The sequence below is a fragment of the Rosa chinensis genome, chromosome 5 (genome assembly GCF_002994745.2).
Source record: "Rosa chinensis cultivar Old Blush chromosome 5, RchiOBHm-V2, whole genome shotgun sequence".
NCBI lineage: Eukaryota > Viridiplantae > Streptophyta > Magnoliopsida > Rosales > Rosaceae > Rosa > Rosa chinensis.
In genome coordinates this window covers 10731986-10758970 of record NC_037092.1, presented here as the reverse complement: position 1 = coordinate 10758970, position 26985 = coordinate 10731986, and the positions used below count along the sequence as shown (strand labels likewise).

The 26985-nt window shown below is 39.1% G+C and overlaps 1 protein-coding gene across 1 annotated transcript; it reads right to left on the bottom strand.

Moving 5' to 3' along the window:
- Positions 1-8: 8 nt before the first annotated feature.
- Positions 9-26985, bottom strand: LOC112164747 (ABC transporter C family member 12). Its single transcript, XM_040506559.1, is given in 31 exon segments — positions 9-327; positions 413-722; positions 724-839; positions 1001-1241; positions 1382-1503; positions 1614-2370; positions 2462-2785; positions 3131-3311; positions 3594-3979; positions 4171-4288; positions 19042-19076; positions 19168-19266; positions 19390-19590; positions 20342-20482; positions 20608-20775; positions 21025-21118; positions 21200-21306; positions 21648-21782; positions 22088-22184; positions 23702-23712; positions 23831-23905; positions 24024-24089; positions 24489-24545; positions 24635-24659; positions 24751-24831; positions 24916-25030; positions 25525-25681; positions 25860-25894; positions 26228-26411; positions 26665-26767; positions 26858-26985. Coding segments are annotated over 31 exon segments (4758 nt in total). The 3' UTR covers positions 9-238.

The following is a 26985-nucleotide window of genomic DNA, read 5'->3' as shown; positions in this document are numbered from 1 at the left end:
ATTTCTCATTTCATGAGAAAGTTTCTATACATAATTAACATTAGTCGTAACTATATGATTGTTTGTTCTGGTTTTCTATGCATATGTAACTCTGTTCTGCTTGTCGCAATTTGGATATTATGTACAGTAGCTATTATCTAATCTATACACTACAACTCCTTGAATCGATAGCCTCCTTCATCTGCCTTTAATTCAAAGGAAATTGCCAGGACATGTATTAAACGGTCATATTCCTGGTTCAACTCCAACCTGAAGATTTGTCTTCAAAATCTTCAGCTTCTAGCGGATGAAGTCTGTTCTGAGACAGCCTGCCCATCACGGCCAGACCTGAAACAAAACCAATATTTGATTATACATATAATACAAAAGCTCCCCAGAGATGGATTATATGCTGCAGTATATGATTTTTAACCTTCAACTATTCTGAAGAAAGCTGACCACCACCCGTCTCTTGGAATATGGTGCTGATTTAGTGATATGTCTATATTTTTATCATGCTTTCCTTCCAAAACTCCCTGTAGTGTTATAACTGCATCCTTTGTTTTCATAAGGATATTGTCCTCGTCTACAATATCTAACCTTTGGAGATCGCTCTGTGAGGATGCGAGACTAACGGTCAAAGCAAATTGGGCAGCAGCGGCCCAGCGCGAAGAGGCTAACCATCTCCTGCGGCTCTGGCCAACCAGTTGCTGGTCTCTATTCACCTTATTCTGCTTGCCTTCGAATACGGCTGCGTAAGTATAGAGCATTACAAGGCCCTGTACTACTGACCATTTTGGAGAATGGGCTATCTTCGTTTAACAGTAGTTGTTCTGGGGAACCATGTTCGATTCTAGGACCTAAAAGGGGAGTTCAAAAGTCATGAATGGAAATCTTTCTCTTGAAACCAGAGGTAAAAGTAAACATTATGCAAGGCTTTCTACTTTCTACATACTTCGTAAACAATATATACTGTAAGCAGAAAATGCAAGAATTGCATTAAAGTGAGGGCATACTTGACCAGCATCAAGAACAAGAATTTGATCACAGTCGATAATGGTGTTCAATCTGTGAGCAATAACGAGCATGGTGCATGATTTGAATTCTTCACGTATGGTCTTTTGGATGAGAGCATCAGTTCTAACATCAACAGCTGCAGTTGCTTCATCAAGAACAAGAATCTTTGATCTCCGTAGCAATGCTCTAGCAAGACTTATTAGCTGCCTCTGTCCAACACTGAAATTTTCACCGCCCTCGGAAACCTTGAAAATAATGACAAATTAGGAATTATACATTAGTTTCTCCAATTAGATACAAGACATCGCACTGTCCAAAATAACATCAGTTCTTTCAGTTCCCTAAGCATAACCAGACTATAATTAACTATAAAATTAGGTTTTACCTCAGCATCGAGACAGAATGAATTCCCCCTAATGACATCCTTTAGATGTGCCCTTTCTAAGGCTTCCCAAAGGCCAGCATCATTATGCTCACTGAAAGGATCAAGATTAAACCGCACAGTTCCTACACAAGATAGAATGACCATTAGAATCATGCATCTTCAAAAGTCTAGCATGCTTATCAGCATTTAGTTGTACGTTGCAAAATCATGTTAGATGAATCAAAGTGCATACCTGAGAAAAGAACCGGTGATTGTGGCATGATGCTAAGAACTTTTCGTAAATCTTCCAGTCCAAACTTAGAAACATCACAACTATCAATCAAAATGCTTCCTTTTTCTATTTCTACTATTCTAAACAATGCATTAATCATGCTAGATTTGCCAGCACCAGTTCTTCCAACTATTCCTAGCTTCTCACTTGCAGAAACTGTAAATGATAATCCGTGCAGCACTGGTGGGAGTCCAGGCCTATAACAGAGGACAACATCCTCAAACTTGATTGATCCTGATGATGGCCACCCATGTGGGGGACGGTTGCTTTCCATAACAGCTGGAGCCTCAGAAGGCAAATCTATATATGTTCCAACCCGCTCAACAGCATTTAAACTATTTTCAGCCCTGCTTGCTTGTCTCAGAACATCACTCAACAGACTTGTGATATTAAAAGTATAAGTGAGAAGTAGACCCATTGTAGATGCAAATTGTACTTGGTTTTCTGCTCTTCCATTTTGCAAGACAGCAAAGGTTGCTATCACCCAAATCATGATACCTCCTAGTGTTTCCAACCTTATAGAAAGCCAGCAGTTTGAACCACCAAGCAGCAGACTGAATCTGATATTATTATCCACAGCCCTTCCACATGTGTTTGCCATCCGACCATAAGCTTGATAGGCACGAATTGATGATAAACCATTTAATGCTTCTCCAAAATGTGCATAAATAGGAGATCTGGTAATGGAATATAAGCGTTTCACTTCACGGGATGTGCTCTGTAAAACAAATTCGATATAATACTATAAGTGGTAATGAAATTAAGCTCATTAATATAGCCAGGTAAATGGATACCATAAAAAAAACTACCTGGTAGAATAGATAGGCAGCATAGAACAAAATTAGAAGTGGCATTATGGCCCAGAGGGATATTGTGCTCACAATGCCTATGAGCACAAAACTGGAAAGCAGCTGCCACACTTGACCCAGAAACAAGTTCTTAAAATTGGCTACATTGTGATCTATACCATCCAGATCCTTTGCAAACCTATTGATCATCCTTCCAGTTGGGTTAGTGTGAAAGAACACCATTGGAGCTTTAAGTATAGCATGTAGCAGGGCATCATGCAAATTTTGGGCTGCACGAAGACTTGAAGTGATTAGCCAAAAAGAATTCGTCAGAGTCACTGTTACCTGAGTCAAGAAATGTGGATTAAGCGCCTTCAAACCATGTCACAGTGGCAACTACAATAACTTTCTTCTATAATAGAGTGCAGGAAAATGCATAGGATTTCTTTGCTTGGCGCTGGATAATACTCTTTTCTTCTATGATGTGGATAAGACTTCAAAAAAGTGTGTGTTTCTTATTGCGGCCAATATAAACCACACTACATTTAATTTATAGAGGTTATATATGACAGTTTTTTGTGCATGGATTCCTAGATTCTGTAACTTAAAAATAATGGTACAATTGTAGAAAAACAATATAAACATATTTCAAAGAACGATCTAACGTGCATGTACTAACTCTTGATATACCTGACCGATTGAAAGAATCGCATATATAAGCATGTAGAACCCAGGTGTATAACCCTTTGACATGTTTTGATCTGTCCAAAAACTTAACCATGTGCTGCTTGAAACTCGAAGAACTTCTGTTAGTGTATAACAAGTAAATAGAACCATGACCACACATAACCCCCCTAATGCATGGTTGTACCTTTTAAAAAGACAGAGATATTCATCAATTCATTATGATCATGTCAAGTTTTGATGTAGAAAACAGAACTCATACTGCTCACTTCTCAGTTAATTCCCCTTTGCTTGACTAAAAAGAGCAACACTACAATTATTTACTAACTCCAACCAAAGCAATATGAACTGTACTGAAAAGCATATATATCCTTAAATTGTTTTACCCACTAAGCCCAAAACATTTCAACAGTCTACCTGTCTTATTTACAGGACTCTGTTAAAGCTTGAAAACAGTGCAGTCTCTTACCTCTGCAAAATTTTCCAACTTACAGCACCTGTTTCCCGTTCTTCTTGTTTAATGAGTACAGATCTCATCCCTTTCCCTTTCTTGGTGTAGCTTGCATCTTTTGGAAAGTCATTCACCACCCTGTTAGACACAGGAAGTGAGCTTTCCTGGTAAGCAGTTTTGCTGTCTTCCTTTTCTTCTACATGTTCTTCCATTTTTCCAGCATTTTCCATCAGCTTCTGGAACAGCAAACTGTTTTCAGAGAGATCCTTAAAGGTTCCCTTCTCTTTAATCGTACCATCACAAACCAAAATAATTTCGTCCACTTGAGGGAGAAAATGTAGCTGATTTGTGACAAACACCCTAGTTTTCCCCTGCAACTCTTCCTTGATACAGTGGTTGAAAACCTACAAACAACTCAGTTCGGTTGAAAGACAATGATCACAACTGAAAACTAAAAATTAAAAAATTTGCAATTTAAAAAGAAATGGATTCAACATGACCACTTTGATGAATTCAAATTGGTTTTCTAATATATGAGCATGGCAATATTATAAGAACAACCCTGAGATGATAGTACATCGAGTAAAAATAATACCTGTCCGGCAACATGAGCATCTAGAGCACTTAATGGATCGTCAAATATGTAAACATCTGAATTAGAATATACAGCTCTTGCCATTGATACCCTTTGCTTTTGACCTCCACTAATATTTGTTAAGATGACACGTCATGCAGCTCCAAGACTTTCTCTCTTTAGTCTCAGTCTGTTATAATTAGTTAGCTAATTAGAGATAGTTTGTTAATTAGCTTGTTAATTAACATGTTCAGTTACTTAGTGCCCTACAGCTATTATCCACGTGTCTAGTTTCTGGTGATTGTAACTAGTACTATAAATTCCTCATCCTCTCCGGTAATAGCTAAGCTGGTTCTCATTTTTCACGAATATTATTCAGTTCTAGAGTTTTCTCTCTATTTCTTTAGTTTCCTTTCATGGTATCAAGAGCCAGGTTCGATCGGGATTGAGATCTCAAGCTCAGTGCTCCTGCTACTCTTCCTGCTGCTTCGATCTTATTTCTGTAAGAAGAAGATTTATCATACAAAACGTTGTTTCAATTTCAGCTAAGTTTGATTCATCTTGAAGTTCTTGTTTAGATCATGAAGATTATTGAGTGATTCATAGTTTCGAAGCTTCGATTAAGTGTTTCCTACAGTCGTTTACTAATCATACAAGATTTTCATACTGTTTGTGAAGAGTTTGATGAATTTTGTGAAGAAAAGTAGCATGCAACTCTAAATCTGAGAAGTGTTGGATAATTGTTGACTCTGTGAAGATGATTATGTTGACGCTTTAGATATTGTGAAGAGATTGAAGATTCTGGTTTAGGTTGAAACCCTAATTCCTAGTAAATTTGGTACTAGCTGAATTTGTGCTTCCGATTGTTAATTCTTAGTCACTGTGGAGATATTAAGTACATTCTTGTGAAGATATTGTGTCCGTGCTCTGTGTAATTCCTCTCTTCATACTTGTGCATCAAGTCAGTACCTGAATCATGGCTGCTTCCCACTCAGCTGCTTCTAGCTCCTCTTGTTCTGCTCATACTCACTCATATACTACTGTGTACCTACCTAATATACTACTTGATGAGACAAACTATCCTACCTGGATTTTTCGAATGGAGTCCTTTCTTAGAGGTCAAAATCTGTTTGGATATGTGGATGGAACCTTCTTGTGTCCTTCACAGTTTGTCCTTGCCACTGACGGGGTGACTAGTTCAGTCTCACTTGACTACATCAACTGGAAGACTCAAGATCAAAGTATCATTAACATGATTGGGCAAACTCTGAGCCCTGTTGCTATGACATGTGCTGTGGGCAGTAAATCTGCTAAACAACTTTGGGAGAACCTGAGAGAGAAGTTTGCTGCATCAAACAAGCAGAACATACTCCAGCTTAAGTCTAACCTTCAAAACCTGAAAAAGGGACATGATGATATTGAAGCTTTTCTTGACAAGATCAAGGTTGCCAGAGATGCTCTTGAAACTGTTGGTGTGACTGTTGATGATGAGGATGTTGTAGTCACTGTTCTTAGAGGGTTACCAGCAGAATTTGCTGCCATCAAAACTGTAATCAGAGCTCAATATTGCAGTGCCTCTCTAGCAACACTTAAAACTCTGCTTAAGGCTGCTGAGGTTGACATTGAGATAGAGTCTCAAAGTACTTTGCCACTTACTGCCATGGTTGCTACGAACAATTCCTCCATCAACACTGATATTGCGACTTCTTCCATTATGCAAGCTAACCTGTCTCAGCCTCTTGCAATGTCGACTCTACTTCCTCATAACATATCAGCTACACCATCCACATCCATTATTTCTCAACCTCAGTCCCAAATGCAACCTATGCTGCCTGCTCCTCTCACACCACCTGGTTTTAATACTTTGCCAATGACTGCTCACACCACCTACGTACTCATCCATACCTGCAATTCCATATGGGTTCTCCCCAATGAATGCATACACTGTGACTGAACCATTGTTTCCCATTACTGGATTCTATGCTGGCAGAGGAAATGCAAGGTTCAATAATGGTCCAGGAGGAAGAGTGAACAACTTTGGAGCTAGGAATGGAGGTTTTGGACTCAATAACAATGTCAACTCAGTTTTCAACAATGGTAACAATGGTGGTTTTGGCTTCAACAATAATAATACCAATCAAGGCTTCAATAATGGTGGTGGCAGGAATAATTCCATCTCTTGTCAACTTTGTGGAAGAAATGGTCATGGTGCAAGAACTTGCAGGACACTCTCCAACTAATTTGGCATTAACAATGGTCAGAACTTCAACAACAATGGAGGTTGTCAATTCTGTGGCAAGATGAATCACACTGCAGAAAGATGCTATTACATAATTGGTTTTCCAAATCAACAGCAACAACAAAATGGAGATAAAGATGCCACTGCCATGCTTGCTGCAACAACCAATGCTCCCCAATTCTGGCTTGCTGATACTGGTGCTACCACTCATATGACAAGCAATGCTCACATGCTCAACAATATTGTGCCCTATTCTGGGTCTGATTCTGTTCAGATTGGTAATGGTTCTCAGCTCCAAATATCTCACTCTGGTGACACAATTTTGGGTCCCCTTAAGCTAAACAATGTGCAATTAATTCCTGAACTTGCTGCACACTTACTATCCATCTATCAATTATGTAAACAAAATAACTGCCTAATGTGGTTTGATGAGTTTATGTGTGTGATTCAGGACAAGGTGTTGGGCAAAGTACTTTACAAAGGACTGAGTAAGCAAGGGTTGTATCCCATACCTTTTGATCTGCCACTTCATTTGCCTGCCTCTTCAACACCAGTGATAAGTAAGGTGAAAGCATCTGCATCTACTTCAGAGAGTTTACCTGTTAAGCAAACTGCATATGTTGGAAAGCTTGTGAAACACTCCTTGTGGCATCAGAGGTGTAACGTCCCGAACCTAAATCCACGTGTTTACTAGTCATTTGGACGGTAAACGACCTTTACTTTCACGTTTACTTTCGGTTTAGTACTTTTAGTGGCCCTAAAAGTTGACTTTTTGTTCGGGTCAAAATTTGAGAAAATGTTCTTCATAAAAGTTGTAGGGGACGTTAAACCGAGCGCGTGCATATGTGGTACGTAAAAATCGGACTTCGTATGTGAGAGTTATGACCAAAATTGTAAAGTTACTGTTCATGGTAACTTTTGATAAAAATGGAAAGGTACCCGGGTAGGTTTCCATTTCCGGAAACCACCCCAGCTCTTTCTCTCTCCTCTCCCCCCGAGCTCTCTCTTCTCCGGTTCGGCCTCCTCCTTCCCCCCTCCGATTTCCGGCGATTCCGGCCACCACAGGGCGTGCCACCGGTCACCAGAGGAGCGCCTCCTCCCTCCGAGCACCCTAGCAACCTTGGTTTTCCACGATTTGGCCGGAAAACCACGGATCGAAGCCAAAACCCCTCCGGCTGCAGTTTGAAGCTTTTGCCGATTTCCGGCGATTCCGGCCACCTCCGGTCCCCATCTCGCCGTCGAAGGTTCGGTTTTCATCACTGATCATTTCCCCTATGGCCTTGTATCACGATTTGTTGTGTAGATGCTGAATCGACGAATTGAAATTCTAGGGTTCTTGAGGATTTCTGGGTTTTTGTTCATTGATCGATTTCGGCCGTTTTTAATTGTCATTTGGGAATGTTGTAGTTGAGAAGTTGAATCAGTGTGTTGAGAAGGTGCTACTGTCAAATTTTGGTGGCCATCGGAGATGGTGGCGGCGGTAGCGGCGGCTAGGGTAGTTTATAAATTTCAATTTTTAGCTAGTTAAATTCTATAATTATCATAGAGCTTATATATGAAGTTTGGTGAATTTTGGAGGAGTTTGGAATTGTTTGTGAATTTTCGAAGTTTGGAGTTTTGTGGTGGAATTATGGGAAATCCGGCCGTCGGATTTCCCTCGTTTTCATTATGGAATATGTAAATTGAGGAATTAGAATTGTGGAAGAGATTTGGGTTGAATTTGAGAAGTATTGGAGATAGGGATTTTCGGATTTCGTTTAAGTTCGTAATTATTTTATCGGATTGCCGTTTACGGAAATATAATTGTGTACAGGGCAATGTCGCGAGCTACGGTTAGATGAAGGAACTCGTTTGCGTGGTTGCCAATAGTACTGTGAGTGGACGTTTGTTTTAAATAAGTGATGCATGCATTTATTTTATTAAAGCATGTTCTATTTTATTAACGTATTTTCCGAGCATATAAAGTTAATTGCGAATTATCTCATGGATTTACTTTTAAATAATGATTCTCATGAAGTATTTAAGTTCTATACCGGTTGTGAGTTTTGGTTATGAAGTTGTTATGCTCGGATTCGAATTTATAAATGATGTTGATTTTCGACGAATTGATTTTCGAGGTAATTTTCGAGATTTATACTGTTTATATTATCTTTATAATCGTCGATTTGAGATTTCTGAAAGATTTTCGAAATGGGATTTCGATGGAATAAATTCTTGTTTATTTATTCGATTTTTGGCATTGGGAATGCCTCATTGACAATCTACTTATTTCTTTAGCGTGTGGGACACGCTGTTAATTTATACGACTCTTTGAGTATTTCCGGGTACGGTTGGGAATCGTACCCGTGTTGTCTTTATACGTGGGACATGGGGAAGCTTTATTGATTTATCGGTTTTTAACCACCATACCCAGGGTCGTTATATATATATTATATTACTGGCTAGCCTATTAGTACTCCTCCCTACTTACTATGTGTTTGTAGGTGAGTAGAGGAGAGCATGGGATGCTCTAGAGTGTGGGACACTCCGACCCGAGCCAATAAGGCTCCCTTCTTTTGTATGGTGAAACTTCTTCCCCATATTTTATCTTTATTTGACTAGCGGGGCTAGTCCGTTTTTCACTGTTGCCAGCGGGGCTGGTCTTACTTTCTTGAGAAATGAGATTTCGGTTTTACGATATAGTTTTCGAATGTGGCGACTAGCGAGGCTAGTCAATTTATCGTTTTGGAATTCTTGGATTTAAAGCTAAATGTATTTTTCTAATTGTTGCGTGCATCGGTTATTAAAGAGAATAATTGTGGGAAAGTAGGAAATCATTTTTTTTTCCTTTAAATTGTTTATTTTTGTCCACTCACGCTAACGTTTTTCGTCTACTTTCCCCTGGGCCTTTCGGTTTCTAATGCCCAGTTTGCAGGCGAATTAGTGGAGGTCGGGCGTACATGATATTTGAGGCATAGTTGTCACTACTTCCGCAGTGTAGGATCACTTGATCCTTTACTCTTCTGTTATATCCCTGTGTATTGTAGTATTGCTCTGCATAACCTTGGGATTAGTATTTTTGAGTTTTGTGTTTTGTGAAAGTGGAGTTGTTGGTAATTGGGAGCAGGGTGGCTCCAGGAGTATAAGGTTGGTTTGCTTGAAGTGTTTAGTGTGTTTTACAGGTTTTTGGGTAGTCCATTTTAGAGGTGACTCTGCCGAATTTTTGGTAGGGTTATCCCTAAGGTGGGCCCCACAGGGCCACCTCGGGTTTCAGGGTGAAATTCGGGGTGGGTCCTGTCAATTTGGTATCAGAGCATTAGGTTGTTAGGTTCTGTAGACTCGTTTCTATTCTGTTACCTTATATACTTGGTGTTGCCCAGTACCTCTCGAGTGATGGCTCGACTGCAGCGGTTCCCCATCGTGTGCTCTTCGGTGCTGTGGTATTCATCAAGTGTGTAAGGTACAAAGCTAGTTGGTTCTCTTCTGGTGCTATGCCTCTTGTACGCCGACCTCCTAGGACTTTGTTTGCGTATTCGATTGGTTAACTGTCTTGCGCCTATCCCTGGTGATGGTAGAGTAAAACTACTCTACAGTTTCGAGTTGTGCTACGAAATGTGATTCGAGGAAAATGCTGTGGTTATCTTTTCCTTGATGCCAACAAGTTTGTTGGGGCAGGGATTAAGGTGCGGAAACCGGAGTTCGAGTTTGTGTTTGAGTGTCTGAGACGAGCGACAATAGCTTTGGGCTGTCTCTAGATGATATGATTGCTTCGGGAATCAGGATTGTAGGTAGAAATGGACTTGATAATAATGGTGGTTTTGACTTTGAACCAAGTTTCGGGAAAGATGTTTTGTGATGTGATTAGTTGTTAAGTAGCATTTGAACATTATTGGAAGTTTTTGGTGGTTCTTTGGGAACCTCAGTGTTGGAAACCATTTACAGAGAAAATTGAATAATTATTCTGGGTTGTTATGGCTAGAGTCTTTGTTTTCAAGTGACTTTGGTCACTGATGATGGCAAGTGATAAGTGATGATAGTAATTGAGAGATATAAGTAGGACGAGATTTTTAGAAATTGTCATTTTGGGTCGTTGACCTAACCAAGGTGTATGAGCATAGCTTTGCTCGAAATAAAAGAGATTGATTTTTGATACCATGACTTATAGTTTTGTCTATCTGAGTCTTGTATGGTAGCGAGTAGGGAGATTAACAAGAATGGGCTTTTACAGTTGATATGTGCTTGAAGTGCAAGAATTGGAAGAATGCTTAAGGTTTTATAAAAGAGTTACGACTTTGGTCGGTAAATAATTGGGAGAGTTGGAATCAACTCTTCGTATGTGGTATTATGCAAATGGATTCCTTTGTTTATCCATTTTTGAGTGAAACGGTTGTGGGGAATAGTGATAGTGACATAGTTCGGTGTTCTTAGAAGTTCAAACGGAATTACTTTGTGATACGGAATCTGATTTGAGTTTTGAATCACGGAGCCTTGAAGGTTGAATTGTGATAGATTCTTAGTGGAAGTTTGCCGGACGAATGGGTTGTGATATTATATTAGTGGATGGTGGAAGGAATAACTTTAAGGAAATAAGTTTTCTGTTGGCTCTGGAAATGTTTTAAGTTAAGGCTTGACCAAGACTCTTGTTATCTTGGGTGGAAGGTATTGTAGTCTGTTTTAAGTGACGTACTTCAGTGATGATTATTTGAGCAAATTGGATCATTATTGTGGTGGGACCACGTTCGGATCCGGATATCGATTGGTGTGACACAAGATGTTGGACGGGTGTCCTTTGTCTTATATTAAGGATTGTTCGGGAAAGAGCTTGTGAATTGTGTTAGCTACCTTGAAGAATTAGTTATTGCTTGAATTAAATATATTTAATGGATTCCCTTGGAGGGATTAAGCGAGTTTTGCCATCTTGGTGATCCTTAATTGAAAATGTATAAGAAGTTGGTACGAGTGAAATCCGGTCACCACTTGTCTAAAGGTAAGATGACTTGAAGAGGAAGTAGGAGTTGAGTTGGAATAAATTGATTGGGCTTATGTTCTATCAAGGGTTCAATAGATATTTAAGTACTACTTGTTGAGCTACTATGATTGAGTTATGTTATTGGAATAATTCTTAGTGAGAAGATTTGGAAAGTTTTTGGTGCAATTTTGGTTAGCACAGGGAAGTCATATGAATTCTTGTTGTAGCTGAAATTTTATAAGTTAAGCGTCGATTGAGGAGTGGATTCGTGGTTATCTTATCCTCTTTTTGGTAAGGGCAATTGTTGTTTATCAGTTTTGGCCTTAAGTTAAATAAAAGGAGTTGGCTATATTCTAGTACTTGCAAGTTCAACGCGGTTTGACATAACTGATTTCCATTGATTCTTGTAACATCAGACAATGAATCTCTTCGATATCATATTTTCCTATCTTGGGAAGTAGACTCCGTTTCTGTGGTACACAAAGTGTTATTTGTTTAATTAAGTGACTTTGAGTCTTTGGGCTGGAGTAGAGTGAGTAGTAATGGTTTTTGCTTTGCACCGAGTTTCGAACGACTGGGTACTCGTTGCGTACCGTAAGTACTATCATGTGAGGAATTTTAGCAGTTTTGATTGGGGACGTTGGTAATTAGTAGATTCCTTGAAACACATTGAGTCAGAAAAGTTTTCCACCACATTATTTTTATAAGAAGTTTTCAAGAGACAATGTTAGTTAACCAGTTTGAGATACTATAGGTGTGGCCAGCAGGGCAACTATCAATTGAGTTTTCGTAGTCGACTTGGAACATAAATTCAAGGCTGGATCAATGATTTTTAGTCAGGTATCAGGGTAACGCAGTGGATGTGTAGTGGCCCCATAACTACATGATTAAGAACTTATAGGTTGTTCGAAGCTACCTTTGTTATATTTGACAATTGTGGGATCTTTATGTGAATGATATTTGATCAATAATCTGTGCACAACAGGCAAAAGAGGAAGTGTTGTTTTGGGGTAGCTAAGTTAATTGTTTTGGACTTGTTGGTTAACAGTGACTATTTTGTGGCATATTAGTAGCGGTTGGGTTACCCCCATGAACGCACGTACGAAGGGAAAGGTATTAAGTATGGAATTGATATACTATCACAATATTATTGGAGAACGGGGTGGATCTTCACTGTGTGACGTAATTGAAGAGGTTACGAATGCTACTATTTCGATCGAATGGTTTGTGATGTCAATACCTCGTGCTATCTGAACTATAAGCATGTTTTGATTTGCTTGAGTAGTTGGAATTATAGGAAAATCTTTGGGGTTGTCAAAGTAGTTGACTTGTGATTGTAAGAGAAAAATTTGACCAAGGATAAGTCGACAAGCTTCAAGGTTTTGGAAACATTGGATGAGATATTGTTTTGATTAGTCTTTTGGGGAGACTATGAAAAGAAGTTCATTCTGGTTGTGGGTTATATCGTTATTTCCACATCTTGGTTTTCTTGACGGGCGAGACGATTATTCCTTATGCAGTATTCAAGATTACAGTGACTGGTCATATTTCTACTTGAGGACTGTTCCTTTTTATATGTCGATTCCCTTATTTTATTTGGCCACCTCTTGGACTAGATCTAAAGTTAGTTTCTGCATGAGTTGAGCAGACTTGCATATCGATCGTGCGATATCATCCCCACTTTGTTATGATCTGAGTACTACCTTCGTTGAGGATGTTGCATTGCAGATTAGTACATGTGTGCTACCTCTACTTTAACAGTATGAAATTTCGAGGACGAAATTATTATAAGGAGGGGAGATTGTAACGTCCCGAACCTAAATCCACGTGTTTACTAGTCATTTGGACGGTAAACGACCTTTACTTTCACGTTTACTTTCGGTTTAGTACTTTTAGTGGCCCTAAAAGTTGACTTTTTGTTCGGGTCAAAATTTGAGAAAATGTTCTTCATAAAAGTTGTAGGGGACGTTAAACCGAGCGCGTGCATATGTGGTACGTAAAAATCGGACTTCGTATGTGAGAGTTATGACCAAAATTGTAAAGTTACTGTTCATGGTAACTTTTGATAAAAATGGAAAGTTACCCGGGTAGGTTTCCATTTCCGGAAACCACCCCAGCTCTTTCTCTCTCCTCTCCCCCCGAGCTCTCTCTTCTCCGGTTCGGCCTCCTCCTTCCCCCTCCGATTTCCGGCGATTCCGGCCACCACAGGGCGTGCCACCGGTCACCAGAGGAGCGCCTCCTCCCTCCGAGCACCCTAGCAACCTTGGTTTTCCACGATTTGGCCGGAAAACCACGGATCGAAGCCAAAACCCCTCCGGCTGCAGTTTGAAGCTTTTGCCGATTTCCGGCGATTCCGGCCACCTCCGGTCCCCATCTCGCCGTCGAAGGTTCGGTTTTCATCACTGATCATTTCCCCTATGGCCTTGTATCACGATTTGTTGTGTAGATGCCGAATCGACGAATTGAAATTCTAGGGTTCTTGAGGATTTCTGGGTTTTTGTTCATTGATCGATTTCGGCCGTTTTTAATTGTTATTTGGGAATGTTGTAGTTGAGAAGTTGAATCAGTGTGTTGAGAAGGTGCTACTGTCAAATTTTGGTGGCCATCGGAGATGGTGGCGGCGGTAGCGGCGGCTAGGGTAGTTTATAAATTTCAATTTTTAGCTAGTTAAATTCTATAATTATCATAGAGCTTATATATGAAGTTTGGTGAATTTTGGAGGAGTTTGGAATTGTTTGTGAATTTTCGAAGTTTGGAGTTTTGTGGTGGAATTATGGGAAATCCGGCCGTCGGATTTCCCTCGTTTTCATTATGGAATATGTAAATTGAGGAATTAGAATTGTGGAAGAGATTTGGGTTGAATTTGAGAAGTATTGGAGATAGGGATTTTCGGATTTCGTTTAAGTTCGTAATTATTTTATCGGATTGCCGTTTACGGAAATATAATTGTGTACAGGGCAATGTCGCGAGCTACGGTTAGATGAAGGAACTCGTTTGCGTGGTTGCCAATAGTACTGTGAGTGGACGTTTGTTTTAAATAAGTGATGCATGCATTTATTTTATTAAAGCATGTTCTATTTTATTAACGTATTTTCCGAGCATATAAAGTTAATTGCGAATTATCTCATGGATTTACTTTTAAATAATGATTCTCATGAAGTATTTAAGTTCTATACCGGTTGTGAGTTTTGGTTATGAAGTTGTTATGCTCGGATTCGAATTTATAAATGATGTTGATTTTCGACGAATTGATTTTCGAGGTAATTTTCGAGATTTATACTGTTTATATTATCTTTATAATCGTCGATTTGAGATTTCTGAAAGATTTTCGAAATGGGATTTCGATGGAATAAATTCTTGTTTATTTATTCGATTTTTGGCATTGGGAATGCCTCATTGACAATCTACTTATTTCTTTAGCGTGTGGGACACGCTGTTAATTTATACGACTCTTTGAGTATTTCCGGGTACGGTTGGGAATCGTACCCGTGTTGTCTTTATACGTGGGACATGGGGAAGCTTTATTGATTTATCGGTTTTTAACCACCATACCCAGGGTCGTTATATATATATTATATTACTGGCTAGCCTATTAGTACTCCTCCCTACTTACTATGTGTTTGTAGGTGAGTAGAGGAGAGCATGGGATGCTCTAGAGTGTGGGACACTCCGACCCGAGCCAATAAGGCTCCCTTCTTTTGTATGGTGAAACTTCTTCCCCATATTTTATCTTTATTTGACTAGCGGGGCTAGTCCGTTTTTCACTGTTGCCAGCGGGGCTGGTCTTACTTTCTTGAGAAATGAGATTTCGGTTTTACGATATAGTTTTCGAATGTGGCGACTAGCGAGGCTAGTCAATTTATCGTTTTGGAATTCTTGGATTTAAAGCTAAATGTATTTTTCTAATTGTTGCGTGCATCGGTTATTAAAGAGAATAATTGTGGGAAAGTAGGAAATCATTTTTTTTCCTTTAAATTGTTTATTTTTGTCCACTCACGCTAACGTTTTTCGTCTACTTTCCCCTGGGCCTTTCGGTTTCTAATGCCCAGTTTGCAGGCGAATTAGTGGAGGTCGGGCGTACATGATATTTGAGGCATAGTTGTCACTACTTCCGCAGTGTAGGATCACTTGATCCTTTACTCTTCTGTTATATCCCTGTGTATTGTAGTATTGCTCTGCATAACCTTGGGATTAGTATTTTTGAGTTTTGTGTTTTGTGAAAGTGGAGTTGTTGGTAATTGGGAGCAGGGTGGCTCCAGGAGTATAAGGTTGGTTTGCTTGAAGTGTTTAGTGTGTTTTACAGGTTTTTGGGTAGTCCATTTTAGAGGTGACTCTGCCGAATTTTTGGTAGGGTTATCCCTAAGGTGGGCCCCACAGGGCCACCTCGGGTTTCAGGGTGAAATTCGGGGTGGGTCCTGTCAAGAGGTTTGGTCACCCTTCAAATGAGATTGTTAGGCATATGCTAAATAAGTGTAATTTGTCTAGTACAATAGGATCTGAATCCACAGTCTGTGAGCCATGTCTTTTAGGCAAGTTTCAGAAACTACCATTTTCTAGTTCACAATCTAGATGCTCAGTTCCATTTGAGCTTATACACTCTGATGTATGGGGTCCCTCTCCCTATGTGTCAATTGATGGATTCAGATACTTTGTACTGTTCATAGATGATTGTACCAGATTCACATGGTTATTTCCCATGAAAAATAAAAATGAAGTGTTCAGTTACTTCAAATCTCTTTGTGCACTTGTTTCTACTCAATTTACTACACGAATTAAATGTCTTAGAAGTGATGGAGGAGGAGAGTATGTGAGCACTCAATTCAGGGATTACTTGTCAAACAATGGAGTTCTTCATCAAGTTTCTTGTCCTTACACTCCAGAGCAAAATGGTGTATCAGAAAGGAAAAATAGACATGTAAGAGAAACTGCTGTGACTTTACTTCAGACTGCCTCTCTCCCTGCACAGTTTTGGTATCATGCTTGTGCTATCTCCACATATTTGATAAATAGGATGCCTACTGCTGTTCTCAACTTTGCCTCTCCCTTTGAAAAATTATATAAATCACAGCCTGCACTTGAGCTACTAAGAGTATTTGGTTGTGCTTGTTACCCTTTACTGACCTCCTACAAATCAAATAAACTTCAACCAAAGACAATGAGATGCATTTTTCTTGGTTTTGCTGCTGGTTACAAGGGGTATATTTGTTACAGTCCTGTTACTAAGAGATATATTATCTCAAGACATGTGTTCTTTGATGAGACATGCTTTCCTCATAGCCCTGTTCATAGCAAGATTACTCAACCTGTGTCTTCTACTACATTAGCTCAACAGCAACCTGCTACTAGCTTATATCTTACTCAGTCCAATGTTCAGTGCTTCTTGCCTCGACCACACACACACAACTCAGGTCAGGAATCTCTCCCTTCCTCTAATGTTGCTGATGATGTTTTTGATAACTCTAGTGTGTCTGAGACTACAAGTAATAGCTGCCCTAGATCAACTTCTTCTGAAGACAATCAGGGGTGTCATGCTGTTGATACTGAACCTATCACTCATACTACTGAGCCAGCTACTGAGCTATACCCTGTTTTTAGTTCTCATGCTAACACAGAAATTCACTTTGGAGAAGCTGATGGTCAATTAAATATTAACTCTCAAGCTAGAAATGGATCTGTATCTATTGTCCTTGACTGCTCTCTTGCTAGAACTCTTTATCAGGTTTCTGATGCAAATATTCTTCACCCTGTGACTGATCTTACCACCACTGATAATGTACATTCAATGGTAACAAGGAGTAAGAGAGGTGTCTTCAAGAAGAAATGTTTCCTATCCATTATGTCATCAAATAGCACTGATCCAGTAGAACTTGAACCATGCTCTTACAAAGAAGCCTTAAACATTCCAGTATGGAAACAAGCCATGCAGGAGGAATATGATGCACTGATGAAGCAACAGACTTGGACTCTTGTTCCCCTTCCTCCAGGTAAAAATCTTGTCTCTTGCAAATGGCTGTTTAAAGTTAAAAGAAATGCAGATGGATCTATTGCTAGGCATAAGGCAAGACTTGTGGCAAGAGGATTTAGTCAAGAGTATGGCATAGATTATGAAGAGACTTTCTCTCCAGTAGTTAGGCACACTACTGTTAGACTTATCCTTGCCTATGCTGCTCGTTTTGGTTGGACTCTTCACCAGATGGATGTGAAGAATGCTTTCCTGCATGGCACACTGAATGAAGAAGTGTACATGTCTCAACCTGGTGGTTTTGAGACCTCAGTTGCATCTTCTCTTGTCTGCAAATTGCATAAGTCACTCTATGGTTTAAAGCAGGCACCAAAGGCTTGGAATGAGAGATTCACCAACTATCTTCCATCCATTGGCTTCTCACCTTCTTTTGCAGACCCTAGTCTCTTCGTGAAAGTCTCTGGTACCTCAAAGGTATATCTTCTCCTCTATGTTGATGATATCATCATCACTGGCAACAGTGAACTTCTTATTGCAGAAGTCAAGGCAGCTCTCCAAATTGAGTTTGATATGAAAGACCTTGGCAAACTCCATTTCTTCCTTGGTCTGGAAGTTAAGTATTTGAAGAATGGTGGTCTCTTTGTATCTCAGCACAAGTATGCAACTGATCTAGTTCACAAGGCTGGTCTTGATAATTGCCACACTCATCTTACACCTTGTTATTCTGGTATGAAGCTCCTCAAGGACAGTGGAAAACCACTTGATCATCATGATGCCACTCATTTCAGAAGCATTGTTGGATGTTTGCAATACTTAACCTTCACAAGACCTGATATTGCTTATAGTGTTAATTCTGTTTGCCAATTCATGCATTGTCCAACTGAAGATCATTTGATTGCTGCAAAACGAATACTCAGATATGTAAAAGGCAGCATTGATCATGGACTCTATTTCAGGCAAGGTAACAATGAACATAAGTTGGTTAAATTGCAAGCTTATTGTGATGTCGACTGGGCTGGTGATCCAAACGATCGAAAATCTACCACTGGATTTGTAATACTACTTGATTATGCTCCTATCTCATGGTGTAGCAAAAAGCAAGCTGCAGTATCTAGATCTTCAACTGAAGCTGAATATTGGAGTATGGCTGATACCACTTCAGAAATTCAGTGGCTGCTGCATTTGATCAAGGATCTACGCATTGAACTTGAAGAAGTTCCCACCTTACATTGTGACAACATTTCTGCACTTGCCTTGGCTACAAACCCTGTATATCATTCTAAACTCAAGCATATTGAGGTTGATGTTCATTTTACCAGAGTTCAGGTCAAAGCTGGCACCATCAAACTACAATTTGTTACTTCAAAGGAGCAGCTTGCAGATCTCTTTACCAAAGGACTTTGTTCTCCACAACACCAAAGCTTTTGTGCCAGCTTAATGCTTGTATCCAAGCATGAAGCTGAGGAGGGGTGTTAAGATGACACGTCATGCAGCTCCAAGACTTTCTCTCTTTAGTCTCAGTCTGTTATAATTAGTTAGCTAATTAGAGATAGTTTGTTAATTAACATGTTCAGTTACTTAGTGCCCTACAGCTATTATCCACTTGTCTAGTTTCTGGTGATTGTAACTAGTACTATAAATACCTCATCCTCTCCTGTAATAGCTAAGCTGGTTCTCATTTTTCACGAATATTATTCAGTTCTAGAGTTTTCTCTCTATTTCTTTAGTTTCCTTTCAATATTGACCCCTCTTTCACCAATCTCTGTTAGATCTCGACCCTGGGAAATCAGGTACAGTAGTTAACATATTGGGAATCTTTACATGTTAATGAGAAGGACTGGCAAACATAAAACTTCATAATCCACTTACTGGAAGTAAGTCTAGGTCATGACGGAACTTAGTTACATCAACAGCCTTCCAATACCGTGCAGCTTCAAATTCAGATCCAAATAAAATGTTTTCACGTACCTGGAAGAATATATTTAACCCCTCCTAAGTACATGTAAGGGTAGGAGATGACTTTGAAATTGACAGGAAAGCCAAAGTAGATTGAGCTTTAAATGCTTTCAAGGAAGAGAAGCTGTGCCTCACAGTATCATTGAAAATCCATGAAACTTGGGGAACATAAGCAACAGTCCCCCTAATTACAACGCCTGCATCTGCAATGGCAGGCAGCTCCCCAAGCATGGCTGATATAAGAGATGTCTTTCCTTCTCCAGTGCCGCCAACAACTGCAACTAAGCTGCCAACTGGTATATCTAAGTTGATGTTTGATAATGTGGGCTTCTCTGCCTGCATAAGGAAAGATGGAGAAGATAGGGTTATTAAGACATCTTTGCATGTTTAAGAAATTGAGTCAACATGCTACTAGCATCATCGTATACATGAGAAATTTTCTTGGAATGCCTATGTCACTTTCTTTTCTGGTAAAATTTTCTGATAGCATACCTTTTTAATCCCCTTAACAAGCTATGAAATGTCAGGAACTCAGGATATTGCTTTAACATCGTAGTCAAAACCATTAGTACGAAGGCCAAATAAATAGCATCTTGGTTTCATGCACTTTATAGTGTTTCCATGTATTCTAAGCTATAATAGCACAGTCAACCATAGAGCTTAATGGTTCACATATCACCAAATTAGATTGTGGTAAAGCAGATGGTTTCTGATACAAAATTAAAAGTTTAAGATAAAAATACAAAAAGAGATATTATGCATTCCAGACACTAGGTAAACGTTTCCACTTATATCAACATCACCGATACTTGAACCAAGTTATTGACAGTTGATGTCTCATAGATGTTGAGTCCCTCAACCTTTACCTTATATTTAGCCATCTCCTTCAGATTGGAAGTGAACTTACTACAAAGAAATGTTTTTTCTTAGAACGTTACTGCAAGAAATAAATACTTGGCAATGAACAGAGGTAGAAAATACTGTAACAGACAGTAAATATGCACCATAGGCGACCACATATTCTAGTTAAGAATGCAGAGTAAACTCTCGACTGACAAAATATATAAACGTAAAGATGAAAAACAACACCTTTATCCCATGAAAAGTACCCATCCTGAGTTGAGATGGCTGGAAGCCCTGGTTCCAGAGGCGGGTTGGGTACTAGAATTCTCTCCTCAGCTAAAAATAGTTCCTCCAAACGCTGTAAGGATACATTTGCATTTACAACCTATCAACGTAGAGCAGAGTCAGCAGATGCAGAGACTCACAAAGACTAGGAGAATTAGATCACATGCCCATAAATTACAAGATCTACCAAGTGTAATGAGATAACAGATAAGAAGCTCATGTTACCTGACTCAATAAGTTGGGCAGCACCTTCACAGGGAAGCGTAGCACTGCAAAAAGCGAAAGTGATGTAAATGCCCTTGCAGGTGTCAATTCGCCTCCAAGAAAAGTGAATGCCCCAAATGAAGTTACTGTCACAACAACTGGGATGCTATTGAGAATAAAACTGTTAAACTGCAAAGCCAAGACAATTGATCAGAGAAACTATATATGAGGTAACAAATAAATTGTCCATAGCAAAGTCCTATCAGAATTAAATATTATGAATCTATCAAGGAGTAAACAGTTTCTTCTCCATATATGAACTGATCAAGGATATATGGAGGGAAAGCTTGAAATTGAAATTTTCCACATGATTATGCTTTAGGATTCCTTCAATATATAGAAAGTACATAATTGAAAAGATGAAGTGTTGTGTCTTACAGCAGTTAGTAATTGCGCTTTACGGAACCTTGAAAGCTTATCATTCCGTATAATTTGTACTCGCTGCTGGAAACTCTTCTCCCAGGCATAACATCTGAAACATAATATTTCAGATTAATGACAGAATAGTAACCATCACCGCTAGGCTATCTAAAATAATCTAATTCAGGCATACTTCAAAGTGTCCATGGCAGCTAAAATTTCATTCATGAGGCCAACTCTCTTGTCAGTCTGTTGCAGCCCATCCTTTGTCAGTTTCCGCATTTTGCTGATCACCGTTGTCTATTTACAAAAGATATTACAGAAAATGACTCATTATACCCAATACCTTTAAGGGAAGAGTAATTTTTTTTCCGACAAAATCAAACAGCGCAAGTGATGCGATCAGAGTAACTGAGATCTAACATAGACTAACTAATGGAAAATGAAACTTACTAATCTTGCAAACAAATTCAAGTAGACAACCAATACAACTAGTAGCTTTCAAGAGAAAAATAAATACAAACACAAAACAGACAATGTTAAGATTCTCTAAGCTTGAACTTATGAGAAAAGTCTATAAAAGGTTAGTACAGACTGCTGATAGCAGAAGAAACATATACGAATAATAATGACATGCTGACCTGAATAGGGATCGTGAGAACTAGCATCAAGGATCCAATAAGCGATGCAACACCTAATTGTTGGTAAAGAAGAACCATTGCTACAATGATACGAAAAGGAGCAGACCATAGTTCATGAAGTTGTTCGCATGTTTTCTAAATCAAAAGAAAGGCCAAGTTATTTATAAGTTTATTATTCAATAAATTGAATTAGATAGGCATTTCCTTTTTGCTGGAGAAAATTTTGTATACTGAAAGACAACAACAATGAGTAGTTTTCTTTCCTTTCTTTTAAAGGTAAAATGACAAGGAATTGAGGAGGAGATGTGAGAGAGAGAGAGAGAGATGAACAAACATCAGTTTCAAAAAATTGGTTCTTTTAAAGATTACCAGAAGAATCTAAAATCATTTAGACTTTCATAGCATTTCTTCATGTATAGCAAACGTCTACTTGAGCAAACCTGGAGTGCATTAGCATCTGTAGACATCATATTTGTAATCTTCCCAGTTGGGAACTTCTTACGGCCCTCATGTGTTATTCTTATAGATTTATAGAATGAGAAAAATTCAGCTACCGTCCCCAAACTATTTTGCCAAGGCCAATTTGATACCCGAACTCTCAAAAGTATCAATGTGATACCCAAAGACCTAAATTGGTATCAACGTGATACTTCCGTCAAAATTTTCAGATGGCGCAGTCTGTTTGCTCACGTGGCAAGCACGTGGGTCCAAAAAAAAAGTGAAATGACCAATTTACCCTTTTTTTTTTTTTTAGAAAAATTCATCTATCGTCCCCAAACTATTTTGCCAAGACCAATTTGATGCCCAAACTCTCAAAAGTATCAATGTGATACCCAAAGACCTAAATTGGTATCAACGTGATGCCTCCGTCTAAAATTTCTGACAGCGCCGTAAGTTTGCTGACATGGAAAGCACGTAGGTCCCAAAAAAGTGAAATGACCAATTTACCTTTTTTTTTTTTGTTAATTCATTTTTTTTCCTTTTCTTTTCATTTCTTTTTCTTCGTTCTTCTTTTGGGATTTCCTTCTTCTTGTTCTTCTTCTTAGGGTTTCGCGGCCCCAAGCAGCTTGGGGCTGAAGCTTCCAATCAAACCCGATACCAGTCGAAGAACCTGTTGGTGCTGAGATGATCAACGACCCGTCGGCGTAAATTGGGGCCGCCGAGTTGTTGAGCGAGAAGAGGCGTTCAGCCGGAAGGTACCGTGAGAGAGTGGCCGTCGAGGCGGAGTATGTAAGGTCTCTGAATGGAAGGCGGTCCAGTTCTAGGGATGCCATTTTAGCTATTCTTCTTCTTCTCTCTCCTCCTCTCTCTCTCCTCTCCTTCTCCTCCGCCCAAACCATCACTAGCATCGCTGAGATCCTCTCCAATTCCTGCTACAAATCCATCTCGGCGGTGTTAGTGATGGTTTGGGCGGAGGAGAGAGAAGAAGAAGATCGAATAGCTAAAATGGCATCCCTAGAACTGGACCGCCTTCCATTCGGAGACCGTACATACTCCGCCTCGACGGTCACTCTCTCACGGTACCTTCCAGCTGAACCCCTCGTCTCGCTCAACAGCTTGACGACCCCAATTTACGCAGACGGGTCGTCGATCATCTCAGCACCAGCAGGTTCTTCGACCAGTATCGGGTTCGATTGGAAGCTTCAGCCCCAAGCTGCTTGGCGCCGCGAAACCCTAAGAAGAAGAAGAAGAAGAAGAAGAAGATCCCAGAAGAAGAAGAAGGAATCACGTTGATACCAATTTAGGTCTTTGGGTATCACATTGATACTTTTGAGAGTTCGGGTATCAAATTAGCCTTGGCAAAATAGTTTGGGGACTGTAGCTAAATTTTTCTATAAAAAAAGGGTAAATTTGTCATTTCACTTTTTTTTGGGGACCCACGTGCTTGCCACGTCAGCAAACAGACGGCGCCGTTAGAAAATTTTGACGGAAGTATCACGTTGATACCAATTTAGGTCTTTGGGTATCACATTACTACTTTTGAGAGTTCGGGTATCAAATTGGCCTTGGCAGCATAGTTTGGGGACGGTACCTGAATTTTTCTCTTATAGAATATAGCAGCTACCTAAAAATTAGTAAAACAAAGAAATTAACTTTTAATGAATCAAACAACATGAAACTGCATGAGTTGGGCAGTTGAACTTTAATTTATATTAGATTTTCTTGTTAATGCAGAAATTTACCAAAGTTGATCTCAACCGAAAGCCGGCCCGGAAAATATTCTGGTAATAGTGAGCTTCAGGGAGCACACCAAATGACTGGACAAAGATGAATAAGCTTGTCAATATAGTTCACTATCTTTTGAATTAACAGTTCATACTTTGGACATTCTCAAACATCATGATACCGAAGAAAAGTTCAAGATAGAAGCCATACCACACCAATGAAAATTAAGAAGGCATATATATAACCAATCCAAGCTGGATCATCTCGTTGCATTGACTGCATGGAATAGCAAGACGATTACCAAAACTGTTAAAAACGTGAAATACAAGTAACATGCTTCACAAAGTAGGTACATTCAATTGCTGAAATGAATGATGGCCGGTATAAAAATTTGACATGATAGTGGAGCTACTAGAGTAATTGACTGAATGATATAATAATGTTAGGAACTCCAATTCTTTTTATCCAAGTTACTGGCTAACAGTGACCATATCGTTCCCATGAAATAGTTGGAGAATTGCAGTATATAACAGTTCAATACTTCAAGATGAGAAGTATCGAAGCTCAATACTTCAAACTCACATACCACCTTCATAAACAGCTTTTGATACGATGGTTTATACATGGTAAAATAAATTCTTTACTAATAAGGCTTTGGCAAGAAAAGAAACTAACCTGCAGAAAATGATTTAATAGAATGGGACCCGAAAACTGAGAGAGATCGTAGCAAACCTACAACATGGATAATGTTATTAGAAACTTCTTAAGAATCCATCAGGGCCTACATCTTGCATCCCCATAAACTGGAATAAACTCTTTACCTTGAAAAAGCCTGCCAACCAGAACCTACATAAAAATTGAATTGAGAACTATAAAAATTAAATAAATAAATAAATAAGATAAAATAAAAATAGTTTTAGTTCATATCAACCATTACCTTCGTCCAAGGCTACAATTCAGTGCTCTCAGAAGCCATGGCTTGGACCTCTGAGATTCTTCAACCCAACATTCCTGAAACCTGAAAATTGAAAAATGATTACGCCTGTGGTGCAGGTGAGAATAAAATAATGAATTAACAACTGAAAAGGAAGCAAAATTGGACCTTTTAATCAATCTCTCAGTCTGATCCCATGTGTCCAACTTCCAAACATCTGTTTCAGTAATGGGTTTTCTGTACCCTAGCTGCATAAGTGGAGTCATCCATCCAAAATATATTCCTACACATTAGCACAAGAAATACCAACTGTAGCATACATACAATTGCACCGAGCAATCAATCTTTTCCTTTTGATTCTAGATGACCTCACCCTAAAGGAAATCAAACAAGGACCTGGTCAATGGTATCTTCTTTGTCCATAACATTACTGGTTTATCAAGAACAAGTGAGTGGCATATATGGTGTGAAGAAACGATCAGTATGATCACTAATAAGTGGATGTGTGTGTGTGTGTGTGTGTGTGTGAGAGAGAGAGAGAGAGAGAGAGAGAGAGAGAGAGAGAGAGAGAGAGAGTCATCAATTGTCAACAGACAAAAGAGAAAAGTAACACAAATGCATTTGCATTCAACTCATAACTCTCACCTAAGCAATATGGAGGAAATAGTAGAACATTCTCAGTTTATCCCCATGAAAAGATGCTAAGCAAGAATAAATGGAAGCCATTGAAAAACTATAGAGCTCTGCATCAATTATGGGAAATTTAAGGCTCCTTACTGGAAAATATATTAACATGCCGTTCAGGGCAAGTTTCAACTTCTCCTGGTAGTGCTTCATATTCAGCATTGTCAAGTGACTCAGATTGCAGAACAACATAGCCAGGATAAGGATCCAAAATGGGAACATAGAAGAGAAGTAGAACTCCAAACAACACCTGCATGAGAACAATAACCAGAGACCAAAACTTAACACTTAATATGGAATGACTTAAAAATAGCAAAACAATTCTAAATATCAGTAGGATTTAACTGCTTGTATCTCGGACATCAAACTTCAGTATAACCAGCTAGCTGTAAGAGAAAATAAAATAAATGACAATGGTTGGGACAAACCTGGCAACAGACAGTGCTTATATACAGATACAGGGAAGATATGCAAGAATTCAGCAAGAACAAAGATTGTAAGAATGTCCTATATAGTTTGAGAGAAATGACAGATATAGTGAATCATTTCTTGTCTAAAACTATTAATTCATTTTGTTTCTGTAAATTCTAAATCCATATACCAACAACATTTTTAAAAAAAATTTGTTGTTAACTATTATTTCTATGACGTAGGCTGTTAGGACGTGATCAGACATCAATTATCTAATACTCTATCATTCTTCCTTGTAATTGGACATTCACACAGCACTGGAAAGCCCAACAAGTGGAATTCAATAGAAGGGAATACAGTATTGAGTAAGTGAAAGGAAGAAAAACCAACCCTCTGTAGGAATCTGTCACTCCAAGAATAAGATTTAGCACCACAGCATCTCCTACCAAGACTTAAAGGACACCAAACCTTACGTACCATCGGAACTCCCGAATGTATATCTTAGTTTCCAAGCCAATCAAAATTATCATAGAGCACCAAGCAAGAGCTTCAATGATCAAAGAAGTGATCTGCAAGAACACAAGTAGTTACGCATACAGCTTCATGTTGTATACAATCACATTGGGTTGCTATTGAAAACTATCAGATCAAGTTTTTACAAGCTATCAACAATGTAAAACTTTTAAATAAGCTATTCACCTCCCTTACATTCAATACTATTATGTGTTTGCATGCTTACATTTGAAAGACAGATATCAATCAAGAATGTCGAAAGGCAAATTTTCTATCCAAAGCAATAAAAAACAAGAAAAGAAAACTCACCTCGAAAGGAGCAAAGCCATACTTGTTAAAAAGTGATAGACCAATCACCAACCTCAGTATAGGCTCAGCTGTGGAGTAACCCGCCAACAAACCCAACAAGCAGTTATAGTAATTTGACCTCAACCTGAACCTCCAGGCTTTCAAATTCTTCTTGATCATCCATATACGATAGCAGCACAGGCTGAAAAGAACTAAATGAGAAATGCAGATGACCATAGAGTCCATTGCACAAGGTGTGTATGAGCCAAAAGCACTCGCTGCTTTGGCCCATACCCCATTAGCTACTGGCTGACGGTACCAATCTATTGGCTTAAAACCCAT